Source organism: Saccopteryx leptura, chromosome 3, assembly GCF_036850995.1.
Source record: "Saccopteryx leptura isolate mSacLep1 chromosome 3, mSacLep1_pri_phased_curated, whole genome shotgun sequence".
Classification (NCBI taxonomy): Eukaryota; Metazoa; Chordata; class Mammalia; order Chiroptera; family Emballonuridae; genus Saccopteryx; species Saccopteryx leptura.
Genome location: NC_089505.1, coordinates 355,636,513 through 355,657,331, shown reverse-complemented (window position 1 = coordinate 355,657,331; position 20,819 = coordinate 355,636,513). Strand labels below are relative to the sequence as shown.

At 43.1% G+C, this 20,819-nt stretch overlaps 1 protein-coding gene across 2 annotated transcripts in view; it reads right to left on the bottom strand.

Moving 5' to 3' along the window:
* The window catches only part of DEPTOR (DEP domain containing MTOR interacting protein), a 137,843-nt gene that overhangs the window by 69,937 nt on the left and 47,087 nt on the right, over nt 1-20,819 (bottom strand). The window contains exon 4 of one of the 2 annotated variants that reach the window (XM_066379411.1): nt 2,555-2,661. In XM_066379411.1, the coding sequence (XP_066235508.1) occupies nt 2,555-2,661 (107 nt within the window). Of the gene's footprint in view, nt 1-2,482; nt 2,662-20,819 lie in introns of both variants that reach the window. The other variant, XM_066379408.1, reaches the window with a different exon arrangement.

The window sequence follows — 20,819 nt, the reverse complement described above, 5'->3', positions numbered from 1 at the left end:
TCTGCCTCAAAGAATTTAAGAGGCTTAAATAGGTTAATATGTGTAAAAATCATTAGAACAATGCCTGGCACATAGTATTGGATGGATGAATGAAGACTGAATGAATGAATAAAATATACAGTATACCTTCTACTATTCGCTAATTGCTTCTTTATCCATCTTATCATTCCCAACAAGACAGCAAGCTGTTTAAGGCCAGGGACCACCCTGGCACTATACTTTCCTATCCACCTCCTACCCTCAGTGAACTTAGCCCAGCAGTAGACATATTAGTCCATTAATAGCAACTGTGAGTTTGACTATAGCAATATCCAGTAGGAGAAAACACCCCAGAATACACTCAGTGCCTTGAGCACCTCTCTAACCAATGCCTCTAGAGCAGTGGCTTTCAATGTACTTGACGTCAACACAGTTTTTATGTTGCAAATCAACACACACATGAACATGCCCATGTTTACAGAGTCAAAGTTTTGCAAAAACAATACTTAACTTTGCTACATAAAATCTGCTCCAGTTAAATCCAGTCCAGGGAAGCTCAAACTTTTCATGGGTGTTCCAATCACTTGGAGGTCATGCTAAAATATATGCCAGAATCAGCAAGACTTGGGTGGGATCAAAAAGTCTGCATTTCTGTCATGTTCCCAGTGACAATCTGGGTCCATGAATCATACCTAGAGTAGTAACAGTCTAGCCTAGTTTATTTTTAACAAATTTTTAATGCTGGGAATGGTTCTCTAAGTTTATTAAAGCAAGGGTGGCAATCTGCTGTTTGTAAAACACGGCTCCAAGTAATTTCAGAAGTTTCTGTCATCTGGCCCTATAATCCCACTGTTATCGTCCTAGCCTTGGGAATAGAAATCCTAGGCCTACATAGACATGAGGGTAGGGAGTTCACAGCAAGAATAATTCAAATATTACCTTTCATCTTGACCTGGTGTGAAATGCCTATCTGGTTCCCAGACCTTTTCTCTCTGTTCTAAGCCTACACCCTGCAGCTATATGAATAAATTGTTGAGCACTTATTAAGAAGAGAGCACCGAATCAAGTACTTCATATCTAACTCCATATACTCCTACAACCATCCTATGCAGGTATTCCCATTTCACAGATGAGAGAAGGCAGGTAGCTGATAACTGGTGGAACTGGGTTCCAGACAGCAGCCGACAAGATGGTCCCAGGGATCCTTGCCTCCGGTGCTCACCCTGAATAAGGCCGACCTAGTCACCAACAGTGTACTAAGGATATGACAGCTGTGACCTCCAAAGCTCAGCTAGAAGACCCTGTGACTTCTGTCTTGCACTCTCTTGGACAACTCCCTCTAGAAAAAGCCAGGAGAATTCTCAAGCAGCCTCATGAAGAAGTCTGTATAACAGTGGACGAAAGTTTCCTGCCAGCAACCAGCACCAACTTGTTAGGCTTCCACTGCGGAAGCAAAGCCTCCAGCCTGTCCAGCCTGCAGATGACGGGAGAGCCTGCTGACATCTTGACTGCAGCCTCGCCAAGACCTTGAGCCAGAATCTCCCTGCGAAGTCTCTCCTAAATTCCCGACCCTCAGAAACTGTGAGATAATAAACATTTACTACTGTTTTATACCATTAAGTTTTGGAGTCATTTCTTATGTAGCAATAGATAACTAATAGAGTTCTTAACCAACAGGTTCTATTGCATCATTAGGACCCAGCCCAAAAAGGCAAGTGAAAGCTTTATGAAGGCCATTTGCATTACTTCTTCACTGTGGAATCTTGTACCACACATGCTTCAGCAGCAAACTTTTTTTCTTTTTTTTTAAATTTAAAATATATTTTTTAATTAAAGTTTACATCCCTATTATTTTATATTACTTTCAGGTGGACAGCATAGTGGCTGGACAATCATATACTTTACAAAGTGTTCCCCCTGATTCTTCTGGTGCCCACCTGGCACCACACACAGTTATTACAATATTATTGACTATATTCCCTATGCTGTACTTTACCTCCTTGTGACTATTTTGCAGCTACCAATTTGTAGTTCTTAATCTCTTCATCTTTTCCACCCAGTCTCTTAAATTCCCCTCTCCGATTCAGCAAATTTTCCTTCTCGCCTTGCAGCCAATGTTGTGAGAGGCATTACTTCCCCTTCAGACTTGACCAGGTGACTTCCTGTAGCCAGGTGGATTCGGGAGTTAGTAATGTTCAATCACACTGAACACAAGTTTTTGCAGACACTACCAGAATCTGCCTGCCTTCTTTACTTCCTGCCTTCATTTGTGAAAACAAAATATCCCACAGGGTGAAAGCTCCTTTTAGCCTGGGTCCCAAAATGAGAAGGCATGGAACATGTCTCTGAACTTGACCCCTAGGTTGGGGACAAGCTAAGCTGAGCCCAAGCAGAGGTACAGCTGATTTATAGACCTCTGAGTGAGAAGTAAATGCTCGCTGTGCTAATCCACAAGATTTCGGGTTTGCTTGTTACTGCGGCAAGAGCTGACCCGCACACTCACCATGCTGAATGATTCCGTACTCCATAAGCCGGTGGCAGAGCTGCTCTGCCTCTTTCCTCGTGGTAGCCTCACCTTCCTGAACCAGCCAATCCAGGAATTCAGAGGCCATGAAGGTGCGCTCATACTTGACTCCCTCTTCTTCCCGGGGCTGCAGGAGTGTGTTTTCAGGGCTCATCAGCCTGGGAGGGAGAAAAGGAAAAAAAATAAACCTACACAAAAGGAAAAGAGCTCATTTGAAATCCTATGTCATAGCCTGACCTGTGGTGGCACAGTGGATCAAGCGTTGACCTGGAACTCTGAGGTTGCCAGTTCGAAACCCTGGGCTGCCTGGTCAAGGCACATATGGGAGTTGATGCTTCCTGCTCCTTCCCCCTCCTCTAAAATGAATAAATAAATAAAAATAAAAGAAATCCTATGTCATAGGCTTCTGTGAAACAGTACAGCAAGTTGTCTGACAGACAGATGTGGCTATCACATGCTGCCACAGATGTCATTTCTAAGAGAAGGATTTGCTTCAGAAGAAAACGAGATGCATTTTCCCCCTAGTAATTAAAAAAAAACAAAAAACTGAAAATGCAATCCAACATTCTAGCATTAGAAGACTGAATTCAGTTTTGCCATCCTGGAAAGGGGTTATAATTTAAGGACCAACCACCAACCTACCTCTCTAAAAAGATGAGCATTTCTTTCCCCAAAACATTCATCCATTTGCCAAATTGTCATTCTACTACTGCTATAGACTGAGGATTTGTGTCTTCCCAAATTTCATATATTGAAACACTAACACCCAGTGTGATGATCTTTGGAGATGGGGCCTTTGGGAGGTGATTATGTCATGGAGGCGGGACTCCAGGGATGAGAGTACCACCCTCACAAGAAGAGCCACAGTAGAGCTGGCCTCTCCTTTCTCTCTCTGTGAGGATATGAGATGACCACTGTCTAAGAACCAAGGAGAGTCTTCTCACCAGACACCAGATGTGCTGGCACCTTGATCTCTCACTTCCCAACCTCCAGACTACAAAAAAAATAAGTATTTATTGTTTAAGCCATTGAGTCTAATCAACCCAAACAAAACAAGACAAGTATGTAATTCACTCCCTTACGACCCCCATCACTGGAGCTTGTTCCTCACCGACCTGTCCAAGTGTTCTTCAAGTTCTCCAGCTTCTGTCCTCACCACACCTCCAAAATCAGCTCCCACGGGGGCCATAAGCCTGCTGTTCCCTTGCATCCATATAAGACTGGAATTTTGTAGGTCCCCATTATGGTCGACACTAATAGTATTAAATGCTAGTGACCATGACCCTCACCTATAGGGACATTATTGTACTGGTTTCCTTCCCACAGCTTTCATTTTTTTTTTTCTGTATTTTTCTGAAGCCGGAAACCGGGAGAGACAGTCAGACAGACTCCCACATGCGCCCGACCGGGATCCACCCAGCCCACCCACCAGGGGGCGATGCTCTGCCCCTCCGGGGCGTCGCTCTGTTGCGACCAGAGCCACTCTAGCGCCTGGGGCAGAGGCCGAGGAGCCATCCCCAGCGCCCGGACCATCTTTGCTCCAGTGGAGCCTCGGCTGCGGGAGGGGAAGAGAGAGACAGAGAGGAAGGAGAGGGGGAGGGGTGGAGAAGCAGATGAGCGCTTCTCCTGTGTGCCCTGGCCGGGAATCGAACCCAGGACTTCTGCACGCCAGGCCGACGCTCTACCACTGAGCCAACCGGCCAGGGCCCCCACCCAAACAGCTTTGCCCCAAATTAATCAACATCATCTCTCACTGCTTCAGTGGCTCAAAACTCACATTAAACGAGGAAGATAATACCTAGTCTACTTCCTTCCCTGGGTTGCCATAAAAAAATTACCATAAAAATATTTGAGAAAAAAGTTCTAAGTATATCAATGTATGTTTTTATATTAAGCATCCTTAAAAAAGCTATTAGCATATAATAGGACTTATTAAAAACCTTCTTATTTGGCATTTAACAGAAAGCATTTAAAAATCCTCTTCAGGCCCTGGCTGGTTGGCTCAGTGATAGAGTGTTGACCTGGCATGTGGATTTCCTGGATTTGATTCCTGGTCAGGGCACACAGGAGAAGCAACCATCTGTTTCTCCACTCTTCCCCCTCCCCCTTTTCTCTCTCACTCTTCTCCTCCTGCACCCATGGCTCAGTTGGTTGGAGCGCATTAGCCCTGGACACTGAGGATGGCTCCATGAAACCTTCACCTCAAGTGCTAAAGATAGTTAAGTTGTGAGCTTCGGCCCCAGATGAAAGTCGCAGGGTGGATCCTCGTCGGGGTGCATGCGTGAATCCGTCTCTCTATCTCCCCTCCTCTGACTTGGAAAAGAAGAAAAAAAAAAGTCTTTAGACATTTCCCAAGTCAATTGTTTTCTGTACTTTAATCCATCCTTAGAAGTAGCTATGAGGCTGCTTTCCCAGGCTTAGTCACAGTTGAGTTGGTGTGAACAATAGAATTATATTTAATATAATAATGACCAGGCCCTCTTTGATGATGCTATGTTTACATCAACAGTGTCATGAGTGACAGATCGTGAAGACATTCTACAGGCAGCTGTGTGCAAAAAGGGCCACACCAGCCCCTCCCATGCTTCTTTCCAACCTGACTCCACTGCTTCTCGCAGCAAGAGATTGAGTCTACTTCCGCTTCTCTTGAACCTGGGCTGGCTTTGTGAACTGCGCCGACCAACTCTATGCAGCAGAGTGACAAGTGAGGCTTCCCCGGGCGGGGCCTTCAGAGGCCTTGCCACTCCCACCTGCACCCTGTTGTGAAGCTATGATGCCACCGCCAGGAAGAGGCTCGTCCCACCTGCTGGAGGTGAAGAGGCCACAAGAGAACCAAGGTGCTCAGGCAATAGCCAGCCCCAGGTCTCGGACATGCAAATGAGGCTCTCCTGGACCTTCCTGCCTGCTGACCCTCCAGCAACCACATGAATGAGCCCCAGATGAACCCAGTAAGCGATAGATACACCACGCAACCCACAGAATGTGGAGAAATACCACATCATGGGTGTCCTGAACGACTAAGTTTGGGGTTGACCTCTTTTACAGAAAGAGATTCTATTCATACCAGTGGGAAATGGCATAAAAAGAGGTGAAGCCCTACAAAAATACACATGTCACACAGCTTGGGAAATACTGAAGGAAAAATGAACAAATACTGGAGGGTCCTGGAAATAAACAGCATGGATTCAAGTCACGTGGAGCGAGCCCTGGGAGCCTACATAGGTGAGGGGGCTCTAGAAAGGAGAACTGAAGAACTGTGAGCACACTCACATAGGAATAGCTCCCTTTCGCCATTTCCTCTGACCCCCAAATAAGGTATTCCAGAGTGAAACAGAGAGTACAGTTAGCGTGAGGTTTCCAGTCCCGTACATTATTTCCCCTAAGAAGTTGTCTCCAATCTCACAAATATGGATGATGTGCACTTCCAAGGGCTCTCTAAGTTCCCGGCCAAGTCCCTTTTCAGGGCCCTGGGGGAATCACCTCCTCACGCACCTGTCAGCTTTTTGAGACACGAGTCCCTGTCTACGTGGTTCATGGTTGTTTCTAGTACAATAGATCCTCAAAAAGTATTTGCTGAATGAACAAACGCAACTCATGTCTATGCGTTCTTTGCTGTGCATCATTATCCAAGAGTATGTTTAAAAGTGACCCCATTAGGGTGGCCTCATCGGGAGATGGGGTGAATCAAGTCTCTGCCTTGGTGATTCCCTCCATCGAAGATGCAGACAAAGACGCCTGGCCTTTGTCTCTGTTTCTAACTGCTCTGTCCCTTCCAGCTCAGCGATTTTCCTTTCAGGATGCTGAGAGGACAAGAGGATGGCGGTTTACTGGTGTCACTTCTTATAAGCAGAAGCATGACCCGCCAGCCCTCTGGAGCAACTGCTGAGTGGCTGGGGCAGCTGCTGCTTCCAAGAAGAGACCAGTTGGCAGGTCTGCTTGGCTCAGTGGCCACTTGAAAGCAGGGACCACCACCCTTAGCTCTTCCTTCTTTCATTTCCCCTTAAATTCAAGTCGCGTCCCCATCCAGGTTCCTCTCTCTAAGACAAAGCCTATCATGGGATCTGATTTGAGAATTCATATGCGGTCACTGTATGGAAACAAGAATCTGACTTAGTCCTCGGGCCAATTATGTTTTTGCTATGTAACAAACTATCCCCAAACTTGGTGGCTTTACACGGCTACCATTTAATTGTATTTTGAGATTCTGTGGGTTGCCTGGGGCTCAACTGGGCAGTTCCTCTATCACTCTTGCTGGAGGTCACTCATGCTAGTACATGCAGAACAGGATGTCTGGCCCTTGGGGGCTCCTGAGCAATGTTGCCTCTCTCTCCAGTGAGGCTGAACATTAAGATGCAGAGCTGAAAGGGCAGGAAGCAGATACAGCCAGGACATTATACAGTAGTTCTATTGAGTCATATAATCTTTTACCATGCAACTGACTCATTTAACACGCACAGTTAGTTCAACTGCATTTGGTATATAACAGTGGGATAGTCCACATTTTGTTTCTCCATTCATCAGCCGATGAATATTTGTGTTGTTTCCATTTTTGGTTATTGTGAATAACACTGCTTTGAACAATCATATACAAATTTTTGTTTGGACATACATTTTCATTTTTCTTACATATCCACCTCAAAGTGGAATTGCTGGGTCACATGGTCACACTGCTTAGTCTTTTGAGAGACTACCAAACTATTTCCCAAAGAGGCAGCACCATTTTACATTTACACCGGTGAAGTATTAGGGTTCTAATTTCTCCACATCCTCATCAATATTTGCATTTCCTTAGTAGTGAATGATATTGAGCATGTTCTCATATGCTTATTTGTCCATTTGTGTATCTTCTTTGGAGAACTGTCTACTTGGGTCCTTGGCCCACTTAGACTACTTATATTTTTATTACTGAACTTTAAGCGTTCCTCACATACTCTAGATGCAAGGCCTTTATCAGACATATGATTTGCAACTATTTCCTCCCATTTTATGGGTCATTATTCACTTTCTCGGTCATATTGCTTGTAGCTCAAATGTTTTCTATTTTGCTGTAATCTAATCTACCCATCTCTCCCTTTCGTCACGTGGACTTTTGGTGTCACATTTTGGAAACCATTACTTAACTCAAGCCCCTGTCGATTTACTCCTAGGTTTTAATCTGTTTTATATTTTTAGTTCTTGCATTTAATTCTATGGTCCATTTTGAGTTCACTTTTCTACAAGGGATGAGGTAAGAGTCCAATCCCATTCCTTCATATGCAGCTATCCAGTCGTTCCAGCATCATTTGTTGAAATGACTATTCGTCCCCCTACTGAATTACCTTGGCACTTTTGTCAAAAATCAGTCAACCATGCCAGGCCTCCTTAATGCCTAGCTCAAAAGACATAGATGTCAACTGCCCTGAACTATATTTGTGAAAGCCATCAGACAGACGTCAGACTCAAGGGGAGGGGACACATGTACCAACTCTTCATAGAGAGAACAATATGCACATAGAGAAAGAGGTGACAATATTTGGGGCTGTCTTTGGAGACTAGCTACCATATAGGCTTTATTTTAATTAGTCAGCTGAAGGCGATTCCAAGAGGTATAGCTGATTCACAGTTTTATGTTGTCTCTTACTCATGTATTTACTTAAAAGTATGGGGTAGTTTTAAAAGCATGAGCTCTAAAAGACAAACACATCTTCAAATCCTCACTCTGCACACTTGTTAGCTACGTGACTCTGCTTCCCCAAGTGTAAGATGGGGATTATAATGTGTCTCCCTGAGGAGCTGTTGCATAGCTTAAGTGTAACAATGCATGAAATGCTTCCATTACGGTATCAGTACACCAGAAACACTGAATTACCCTCAGCCACCACTGGTGATGATGATGATTGAAGTTTTCCAGATGGAGCCATCTTTCAATAAAGTCTAACACCTTTCTCTGTGGCAAAAATAAACTAAGATTGTGTGCATATTTCTATAGATAAGGATAACAGTTCCATTTGAATTAGTCATCAATCAGTACTGTGTACAATGCTCTGAAGCTCTTGGATTTTATGGAACAAATTCATGTTCAGTCAAAATTGTCCTGTGCTGACCTATAATCATGACATAAAGCCAGAAGCCTTGTGAGGTGTTAGGCACTGAAAGTACTCACCTCCTGCAAGTGTTCACCAGACGTGGTCATGCATGTGAGCTGATTTCAACCCCTTCCTGGATGTATGTGAGTCAGAGTTCCCAGCCTCTAACCCAGGGGAAGGCAGCATTACAATAGAAGGAACTGCTACATTTAGGGGCCAGTACAGGAATAGAAATAAGCCGATAGTGATCTCCTTGTACATTGAAAAAAATTTCAAAAGAGCTGAAAAGGCCCTATATAACGTGGGAACATATTTGAATGGACTACAAGGGCACAAGCTAGGAGGGAGCCAAAAGGACCCCGGCACTATTAGGCCAAAATGTATTTTAGATTACAGAGAGAAAACTTTTTAAAAAGTCTTGTGTTCATATAATGATGAATTATTTTTTGATACAAAACAAAAAAATTCTATATACATAATAACTACTAATAATTAAGAATTCATTCATCCAAATATTAATAGTGCTACTTTCCCCTGGGGTTCATTTATGAATGATTTTTCTTCTCTGTTAATAGAATTCTCCATTATTCAAATTATTCCTCAGAGAGAATGTGTAAGGTTTATAACCGGGGGAAAAATGTTAGAATAAAAAAGTAATATTAAGGTTAAGTTTATGTTTAACCAGATGACGTGTTCGTCACAAAATACTCATGTTAATTCCCAATATAATAAAATAGCTCCCAATGTACAAATTATGTATTTAGATGTATGCTTCCAACATACACTTGGACTCTATAACACTGACTTATGTAATTAGTGGGAAAGTATTAATTAGAGAGAAAGGCTTACATGAGTATTGGTATTTATGCGTACTACACTATCATCTATAGAACAGATGTTATAATTGACATAATTTTCATAATAATTAGCTGGGGAGCTAGTAGACAGAAAGCTGGGCAGATAGTATTTATGACTGAAAATATTTCATACTGGAAAAAGTAAGGGTAAGGGAGGGGAAACAGCATTTCACACTCTTTGTCAACAAATATCTTGGACCTTCGTTCACTTGTCTCTGTATTATACACTGAATTGAACATACTCATTTTCATCTTTATCCCTTTCTCAGGCTGTTCCCTCACACCTTCCCCATTCCTTTTCCTGGAGAAATCCAAACTGTACTAAAAAAGACGGGGGCTCATTGTACAAGTGATCCAGGTGGTTCACTGCCCCAGGGAACCTGGATTCAGGGCAAAACAGGGGCCAATATCCAGCCCCAACTCCTCAAGAGCAGTCCTGTGTGGACGTCAGAGACCGCACCAGCCTGCAGGAAACGTCAAAAGGGAGCCAGGGCTCTCCGGCCACACCACCCTGAACGCGCCCGATCTCGTCTGATCGCGGAAGCTAAGCAGGGTCGGGCCTGGTTAGTACTTGGATGGGAAAAGGGAGCCAGGGCTCTCCGGCCATACCACCCTGAACGCGCCCGATCTCGTCTGATTGCGGAAGCTAATCGGGGTCGGGCCTGGTTAGTACTTGGATGGGAAAAGGGAGGCTGGGCTCTACGCCATACCACCCTGAACGCGCCCGATCTCATCTGATCTCGGAAGCTAATCGGGGTCAGGCCTGGTTAGTACTTGGATGGGAAAAGGGAGGCTGGGTCCCATTCATACAAAGGTGCTAAGTGAGAGAGTGGGTCTCTGTTTTAAAAGGCTATCTTAAGTAATACCTCCACCCCTTTAAAAGTATCCCAACTAAAGAGGGACAAATATATGGTGGCAGAAAATGGTTTGACTTTGGGTGATGGGCAAACAACATAACAGTTGAAATACTATAGACATGTTCCCCTGAAACCGAGGCACTCTTATTGATCAGTGTCACCCCATTCAATTTAACTTTCTAAATAAAATTTGTTTTTGGAGAGGGGGGGAGGGAGGGAGGGAGGAACAGACAGACAGGAAGGTAGAGAAAGATGAGAAGCATCAATTCATAGTTGCAGCACCTTAGTGGTTCATTGATTGTTTTTTCATATGTGCCTTGACTGGGGGTTTCCAGCTGAGCCAGCGACCCCTTGCTCAAGCCAGTGACCATGGACTCATATCTGTGATCCCATGCTCAAGCCAGATGAGCCCGCACTCAAACCAGCGACCTCAGGATTTTGAACCTGGGTCTTCAGCATCCCAGGCTGATGTTCTATCCATTGTGTCTGGTCAGGCTTAAATAAAATTTTTTTTAAAAAATTTAAACAACAGAAACAGAGTAATCACACAGATCTCTCCTTTTTTGAACTTAAAAGTCAACAGCATGGTTTATATAACCTCTCGATTTTTAATACACTATATATACCCCTTCAGCTAAACGAGAAACTTCTGAAGGATAGACATCACGTCATAAATGCTTTTATTTCTTAGAAAACCCAGGCCAGGGAGGGGGTATATATTAAGTGCTTAATAAATATTTGTTCAGCAGCTGACTGGCAACTAAGAGTACCACAAGCAACAGCCATAGAGAGTGTTACTTGTCTTTGAAGGATAAAACACTCCCTTTTCGCTTGCTATTTTAAATCTGTGAGAAGCCAGAACTTCTTAGTTTGGGTTTTATGATCTGAAGAGACTGATATTCCAGAACCTAAGTTGTAATTTTCACATTCCCTATGGTTTTGAGTGTTGTTGCATTAAACATTTTCAGGACTTGAATCAGCTTTAGACAGGAGCCGCGTGTGGAGTCCAAGTCCACGGCCATCCTAAAAGGCTGCATTCAACTATGGTTTCACGACCGTAAAATTCCACAAGAAGGAGAGACATCAAGCACTGTTACAATGCATTCCACACAAGTCAAATCTCTGGGAGCCTTTTCAAACACATGTCAAGGAAAGCGGGGTTCTAAAACAGAAAACTCTTTTTCTAAAGGAATAGTTATTATTTATTTTGGGTGCTTCCATAATTATTTGAAAAGAGAAGAATTTGTTGCCAGAAACATAAAAAGAAATGGGGTCAAAGGAAAAAGTTTAGGAGGGGTACAACAAAGTAATAAAGAAAAATTGATGACAAATACCAACTAGAGAAACTATGAACATATATATATATATATATATATATATATATGAGCATATATATATGAATATATTTAAGAGAGGTAAAAAAAGTGATACAAAACTGCATAGAATGACAAGTAGGGCAGGTTAAAGCTCTGTCCTGCATGTCAGTGCAGATGGACTGAGAGGGGAAGGGAAACAGTCTGCGTTTTTTTTTAACCAAGGTTTCACATTATACAATCATAAGATTACCTCTCTTAAAACAGATTTAAAATCACAGCCTTGAGACATTTATGGTCAACTGATTTTTGACAAGGGTGCCAAGGCCTTTCAATGGAAAAAGAATAATCTTTTTCAACAAATGGTGCTGGGACAATTAGAGTCACACGCAAAAGAACGAAGTTGGACCCTTACCTCATACTTATATAAAAAAATAACTCAAAATATATTAAAGACCTAAATGTGAGAGAGAAAACTATAAATCTTCTTTAAGAAAACATAAGTGTAACTCTTTATGACCTTGGATTTGACAAAGCCTTCTTAGATATGACACCAACAGCATAAGCGACAAAAGAAAAAAATAAAATAACACTACATCAACATTTTTAAACTTTCATGCTTCAAAGATACTAGCAAGAACGTGAAATGACAACTCACAGAATAGGAAAAAACATTAGCAAATCATATGTCTGATAATGGGTTTGCATTCAAAATATATAAAGAACACTTAAAGCTCAATAATAAAAGACAACCCAATGTAAGAGTGGGCAAGTGATCTCACAGGACCAAAGACGCTTTTCAAATGGCCAAAAAGCAAATAGAAAGATACTAAGCATCATTAGTGAGCAGAGACCTGCAAATCAAATCAAAATCACAATGAGATACTACTTCATACCCACTACCTAAGGGGAAGCAAACACTAAAAATGTACGTGCAAGGCAGACAAACAGAAAAACAGAGCAAGGAGTATATACAGAATGAGAGGAAAACAAAGAATGAAATACCTAAGGCTACCAGAGGGAGCTTCAAGGCTCCAGGTTAAAAAGAAATGGGAATTGGCTTTGAGAGATAGTGAGAGGATACAGGATCAAGGAGTAGCCAGTACAAATGCACTAGACAAGGAGAGACCAGGACAAGCCATTCAGTGTTGAGGAGGGGCAGGATGGGGTGAGGGTGGCAGTGAGGATGGGAAGGACCTCCAAGTAGATGGAGAAAAGCGAGGGAGACTGGCAGCCATTAGGTCAGAAAGGCTTCAGATATTATAGGTCAGTGGTAGTCAACCTGGTCCCTACCGCCCACTAGTGGGTGTTCCAGCTTCCATGGTGTGTGGTAGCGGAGCAACCAAAGAATAAATAAAAACCAAAGTATAAATAAAAAGATTTAACTATAGTAAGTTGTTCTATAAAGATTTATTCTGCCAAACTTAGCGAAAATCCAACATAAAGTACTTGGTAAGTAATTATTATTATATGCTTTAACTTGCTGTAACTCTGCTTTATAAATTTTATAAAGTAAAGTTACTTTCCTACTTTATAAATCACCATTACTGTGGAACCGGTGGGCGGTTAGAAAATTTTACTACTAACAGAGATACAAAAGTGGGCAGTAGGTTTAAAAAGGTTGACTACCGCTGCTGTAGGTGATAGAATGGGTCACCTCTGAGCCCAGGCATGTCCATGAGGATAACAAAGATGACCATAACAGTCCTTGGGTATGATGAAGATCAGTCCCCTTTTTGCTTCTTGTTATGCCAACTGTGCTTTCAGCTCAACAACTGTATCAGCACTTAATGAAGACCCCACCCTGAGTTGGTCACTGAATATACATAGAATAAGTCAACATTCCCACTTGGGAAGACCAAGGGGAAGCATGGTAAACAAGGTTCTTCAAAGCTTGAAATTACTTTTTATGCATTTTGATTTCACCCACCTGCTAGAAACCAGTAGACAGTCATCAGTACCAAAGGATCAGTGCTAACCTGCTAACCTCAGTCTAAGTGAATTGGGGTAAAGAAACACTCAGGACCTGACCTGTGGCGGTGCAGTGGATAAAGCATGACCTGGAATGCTGAGGTTGCTGGTTCAGACCCAGTCAAGACATGTGCAAGAAGCAACGACTATGAGTTCATGCTTCCTGCTCCTTCCCTTTCTTCTCATTCTCTCTCTCTCTAAAGCAAGGAAAAGAAAAAAGAAAAGAACACTCAGAAAACTAGAGCCACTGCTGTCCACATAGATGCTAACCACCACTCAGCAGTCCCTTAGCACGGACCAGACAGAGGGAACAGGGTGCTAAAGTGAACTGTGGTAGGAAGAACAGACTTCGGTCTTTCGGAACCTATCTGTGCTAGTGCAGGAAGGAAGTATAAGAGTACAAAACAAGTCCCAGTGCCACACAAGAGGAATCTGGGAGTGAGTTGGTTGATGACCATCTCTTCCTGTCTTGCCTCTTAGAATATTTCCAGAGAGATAATGGCAATGGAAGCAGTCCTGGGTTTGACTCTCTGACCTGTGATGCCCAAGCTGTGGTTGGGCTCTCTAATCCTAAATTTGTTCTTGTACATAATGAGGATAACAATGCTTACCTCGTTGGCACTGTACTCATTAGAGCTAATCTGTATAAAGACTATAGCATATCACCTGGCACAAAGTAGCAGTGAGTGAAAGATACACACAGCTACACACACACACACACACACGCATTCCTGAGAGTTGACTTGTCATCTCTTGTTAATCCTTGTCAGGTTGTGCAATAACCCAAACCAGCCAGAAGAACCAATTCCAAGACTCCGGGTGAGGAGGTACATTCAAGGGATGGATGAAACATAAAAAAGCCAAAGTTCAGTTTCTTAAAAAGATCTTTTATATTCCAGAGAATGTTAGCGTTGATGCAAAAGATAATTTTACTTAGGATACTAAACTATGGAGAGGGCCATTTAAAAAAAAATACTATTTGGGTATTGACTCCATAAGTGTGTTCAGTTTATGCAAATTTATTGATCACACATAATATGGGTACCTTATATGTATTACACTTCTATAAATTTAACTTTATAGCAAAGCTTAACCATAAATTTTACTTGAATAAAGTGAAAAATGTTATCTGGATTAACTTCCTTTCTGTCTCAAAGACTCTTTTGTTAAGGGCTCTGAAATTATTAAATGTTTTATGTCACTTTGGTGCTTTTTTTCATTTGGTGGAACAATGCCTTTGCTCACACTCCCCAGCTCTGTGTGAAATAAAGAGAAAACTATAATTAAGTTGGGGTGTTTTAATTTAGCAAACAAAGCAAGAAAAATAACCTAGCAACTACACCTGTTGGAAACATCTCTGCGTGTAAAGACAAAGCCACCTATACAGAGAGCCTCCACACAAAGCCTAAAAAAAAAAAATGAAAGAATACCCCCCCCTTTGAAAACTCCCAGCCCTCCCTTCCATTTGTAGAGCTAAGACAAGACCAACCGCTTCTGCTTTGCTTCAGGATCTGCCTCTTCTCTCTGAAGCTCCTCCCCCTCTTCTACTCCGTGTGTGTTATTTTTCCCACTTCGTTGTAGAATGTTTGGGGAAGCCTCACCCTGTCTCATCCCCTTGATCTACTCTCTCTAGAATTTCAGCACTTAAAAACAAACGAGCTATTTTCCGATAGAAAAGACTCTGGGCTCTTAATCTCTTCCAGATGGAATAATGACACTTGGAAACTAGTCATTGGATTCCAAGATTGCCAGAGATCATATTCGATTTCTACAAGTTGGCTCAAGGAATTGAAATGTTGCCTTTTTAACGCCAAGTGTGGGCAAGTGAAGAGCCTGCTCTACGAGCGGCTTTTGGCAGGATGCCTCTTCAGCAACTGGAGAGTCAAAGCATATTACTTAGCCCACCTCACCTTTCCTCACCTGTAAATTGATGGTGAAAATTTCTCCCTCTCAGAGGTGTAGGAAGAAGTAGAAGAAATAATGTGTGAAGAATACTTGAGTACTCTTGAGTGGTAGCCTAGAGCACCACCCTATGTGCTCAGTAAATAATGACTATGATTATAATTCTGACCCTTTGAATATTTATCATCAGAACTGACAATGAGTCAATATAATCAGAGTGATCTTACAATAGCAACTATATACTACTGGCTCTACACAGCTCATTTCAGTCCCCAAATGGGTCTCAGAGGCTCAGTCAATGGGAGTCCCAGCAGGAAATGGCAAGGATGTGCAAATGGGCTAGTAAATGTAGTTTATAATAAAAGAATTCCTGAAGCTGTGGGCAGGGTGAAGGGAAACTAAAACGGATAGTGAAACGCCCAGATTAGCAGACAGGGGGGACCATTAACAACTTCAGGCTTGGGCCCAGATTAGCAGACAGGGGGGACCATTAACAACTTCAGGCTTGGGCCCAGATTAGCAGACAGGGGGGACCATTAACAACTTCAGGCTTAAGGCGAGAGGGCAGTTTTGAGAGCCTGAACTAGATGCATGTAAGGAAAGGGCCACCTGCCGGCAGCTCTGGCCTTAAACATCGGGGAAGGAGCAGAGAGTAAGTACTCTGACCTGTGGTCCTCCCTCCCACCTACTTGCTGGTATGCCTCCCGTTGACCTGGTCGATTGCAATGAAGCCTGTGGCAGTCCATACAAATCAGCCTTCTGGGGCCCATGGCAGTCTGGAAAAGGGTAGAGAATTGATCTGGAAGACAAACAGAAATGCCCTGCGTCTTATCATGCTGACTATAATTCTAGCGTATAAAGGCATGTGTTTTGCTTTTTATGCAACTTGGGTAACAAAGGGACTTTGCATGCATTTTCCCTTATATATTAGAAACATAACATGTCTTGCATTAGATGAGACTCCATTGAAATTTATCTCACTTAGTCCTGAGATACGAACTATGCATTTTTTTTTCAGATGAAAAACAGACCCAGAAAGGTTGAATGTCTCCGTCAGTAGCCGGGGGAATAATGCTGAAGCACACCTCTCCAACTTCCGAAATCTTAAATGGTTTTTCCAGTCTGCCAAGTTGAAAAGTAACTACAGAGATAGATGGTCTCTGTAGTCAATATTACAGAGACTTGGTCCGTAGCCTTGCAATGACACAGGACTAGGAAAACATGGCAGAAGTAACCAGTACAAGTCAACCTACATCGATGAATCCAGCCTGCTGCTGAAGCAGCAACATGTTCACCTTTACATCAAGTCATTTCTAAATAATCAGCGGGAGCTAGAAGTCCTTAGTGACAATCGAGGGCTGATGACTCCCGACAAGCTCAGCTGACCTGCTCCCTGCTCTGTGTGTGAACAAAGCCCCTATATTATCATCATATCTTGTGTAGGATGGGGAGGCTGGCATCATCAGGGCACGGCGAGGGGAATGCGATTACAGAGCCAGACCTGAGCATTCGGTAAGAGCAGGAGAGACACACTCTTTCCAGGCCCATCTGAAGATCTGGTACGGTGCATGTGGTTTACCGTTACTTAGTGGTGTGCATTATCGCTGTCGCCTGTGTTGATGCTGTGGGATCTTTGCACAGTAGAAGCTGCAGACTGAAAATCAGCTCAGATCACGGGCTCTGGAGCAAGCAACCGGGAATTACAATGTCCCCCATGCACCCTGGCTGCGTGAAGTTCAAGCAAGTCACTCACCTCTCTCGTCTCAAATTCCTTATTTGCTGCAGGAAGAATAACAGTGTTCATCCCATTGGTTTATAATGAGGCTCTAATAAGACAACTCATATAAAGAGCTTGGTACCCAATAAGCATCAGTACCGCCCTAGGTTTGCTGCTTTCATCACCATCACCAGCCTTACTCCACTGTCTCTCCAACTCCTGTTGCAGGGTGGAAAAACCATAGGCCCAACATCTAGATTAAATACCAGGTCTAACTGCAGTTTCAACTTCTCCCAGAAACCTAATCTTAATCAACCAGAATGGACTTTTCTGGCCAAGCATCAGTCATCTCTCACATGGGTCCTCTCCATCCCCTGTAGAAGAAGAGGCAACCTATGTGATAAAAACCCTTCTCATTCCCCAAAGAAAAGACATCCTGCCCCCAAATAATCCTTCCTTTTCTTTCACTAATAACTCCATTGCCCCACCCTTCTTCCCATAAAACCCTTCCATTTGTACAATGCTTCTGGTTGCTAGATGGGATGCCGGCCAATTCATGAGTCACTTAATAAAGCCAGTTAGACTTTCCAGTTTACTCAGTGCTTTAACACTCCTCTGCACATAGAATGAAAGCACTTCATTTTCCCCCCCTAACGTTGTAGCTAAATACCCATGAGAAGAGATAATGGTTCTTTAATCTGTGTGTTTGTTTTAGTGGTTGGGAGATCATGGTCCATGGGACCCTCGCACCCCTCCCTATCTTGTAGGCAGAAGCACTGACAACAGACTTCCAGGAGGTTTGCATAGTGAACAGAGTTGGGAGATGAATTAGTGCCTCCGACCTGGAACCTGCTCGTGGTCCAGGACGGTATAACACAGAGAATGTCTCATTCTGGGCCACAGGGAGAGTCTGCCTGAAGACTCTTACAAAATATTCAGGCTCCTCAACCACAGCTTGGGGAACTGGTTCCAAAAAATGATGATCCTCTAGTTATTACTCCTGCTGAAAGTAATACTGTCCTTTGGCCCTAATCCAGGGGTCTCATGTCTTCCACTAGCACCCATGAAATGATGGCGGGCAGACTTGCTCACCAGCAAGTAGGGTAAAATCTCAAGACACTTACCATTAGTGAAACCAGTGGTAGTCAACCTGGTACCTACCGCCCACTCGTGGGTGTTCCAGCTTTCACGGTGGGCGGTAGCGGAGCAACCAAAGTATAAATAAAAAGATAGATTTAATTATAGTACGTTGTTTTATAAAGATTTATTCTGCCAAACTTAGCGAAAATCCGACATAAAGTACTTGGTAAGTAATTATTATTATATGCTTTAACTTGCTGTAACTCTGCTTTATAAATTTTATAAAGTAATGTTATTTCCCTACTTTACAAATCACCATTACTGTGGAACCGGTGGGTGGTTAGAAAATTTTACTACTAACAGAGATACAAGAGTGGGCGGTAGGTATAATAAGATTGACTACCCCTGTGTTAGACTATCATAATCAACCTCGTCATGCAGATAAATGGTTGCAAAAGGTAACAACTTTTTTTTTCAAATTTAATTTTAAAAATGAATTTAAAATGAAAGGAAGAGCAAGAATGAGGCTCCCACCTGACCCAGGAGACTTGGGCTGATGTCCAGCTGCTTATCCTAAGGCAAGTACAAGAGCAGGGCTCTTCTGTCGCATGGGGTGGCGGCTGAGACAGGGCCACTGGGGGTCCTCCTCCAGCCGAGCCTCGGGCGTGGCCCCGGCACAGCGCCTCCTGCCAGGAGCTCATCTCGGCCGGCGGGCCGTAAGTGCCTCCGCTTGGCCTTCAGAGCCCGCAGCCTCCTCCTCAGCAGCCTCTGCCACCCCACCCCCAGGTCCCCAACCTTTTATTTTATTTTAAAGGGGTGACATTAATAAATCAGGGTACATATGTTCAGGTAACAACTTTTAACCCACTGACCTTGCAATCTTTGGACACTCTTCAAATAAACCAAGAAGGCAGGAATCATTTATTGCACGATTCCATGCCGCTACTAATTAACTGAACAGCACCGGGGAACTGTGGAGATGGCTGTATGTAATATACTAGAGAGCAACTTTATTAAAGCTTGCAAAATAATTAAAACATATTACGAACACAAAATTTGAATTAATTTTCAGAACTCGGATCTCAGACTAAAAAGCATGTCTATTACCAGAGATAGGACATGATGGAGTCAAATGCTTGGAGACTTTTGTTTTTCTTTTATTCCAGCTTCATGATTTAGGGGCACATCATTCACCTCTCTCTAGCTCATGCCCCCAGTCTCCACTGTGGGATTAATTGTACCTACCAGTACAGAGCGTCGTACAGCCGACCTAACACGCTAATGTATAAGATGCTTTGTAAACTCTGCAGAGGCAAGACAAGGCAAGTCTCTGGCTGCCGCTGCTTGTCACTAAAAGCAAGCTCTCTGGCTCTCTTTGCTGGTACAAGCGCAGGAGCCACAGCCCTCACAGCCTGCGAAGTCCTTCGCTCATTCAGCAAATATTTACTGTGCCAGGCACCGGGAAGGAACAGGAAAAAGACCTCAGGGGCACACAGTAGAGAAACCTCTGATAAGATAAAACACACAAAAGGGCTTTCCCCCTGTGGATACAGTTTCTCCCTTATATTTCATTTCGGTCGGTAGAGGAGAGAACATAAAGGAAGCGGCAGGAATGCAACAGAGACGGCATGGCCTACAAACCAATTCTTCAGTCGGGTCTCTATTCCTAGGCAGAATAAACAGACTACTAGGGACCGGAGAGAGAAAGTCCTGCTGCTGAGAAAACCAAAAGCCCTTAGGATAAAAAAGTAAACTAATGTCTTCACGAACCAGACCTAGAAAGGATTGGACTCCAATGTAAGTCTGAGATTAAAGAAGAACTGAGTTGTCTCCTCCACATCTGAAGATGAAATCAAGGTTGGTTTAAAATGTGCATTTCAACTATTCGTTTTAGTAAGGAAAGTCCAGACTGTACATCCAACTTGTATTCTCTTTTATAGCTAATTCTGTTTAATACTGAATGATCCCAAGTTTCAACTATTTTCTTAAAGAGATCTATTTTGCTAACTACAGAAAGATATTCAAGTTTTGTATATAGTTTGGGACACACACTCAAAATATCTTCTGGCATGAGAGTATACACAGATTCAATTTCATTCTTGTAAGTCACGGGTATTGATCCTGCTAACAACAATTTCAACTGAGAAGTAAGACGTGTGCAGTCTGGGAGAATGTGAGGCATGCTTATGTGTTGGGCGCATGGGGGATTGGTGCCCATGCCAAATAAAGTGGGACACTGTCAGCCCCTCCCAGAGAGATGCCATGCACTGTTCTTTTCATCTTCAGTCCACAGTGGAGGTTTAATGAGACCTTGTTGAGGAAAAGTGCATTGTGTCCTGGATGTGCTCAGCTGAATTCCTCAAAATCACAGAGTCCGGGCCCTGATCCAGGAACACACACCCTTTCTCTCCTACTCAAGTTGGCAGCAGGGTGTGACCAATAGGATGCAACCATGCTGAGGTCGGCCTTGTCCTGTGTGCTCATGCAGAAGAGTTCACTGAATGCCCACAAGAAGTCTATGCAGTTGACACCATCCAACCTCCATTTGCTAGAT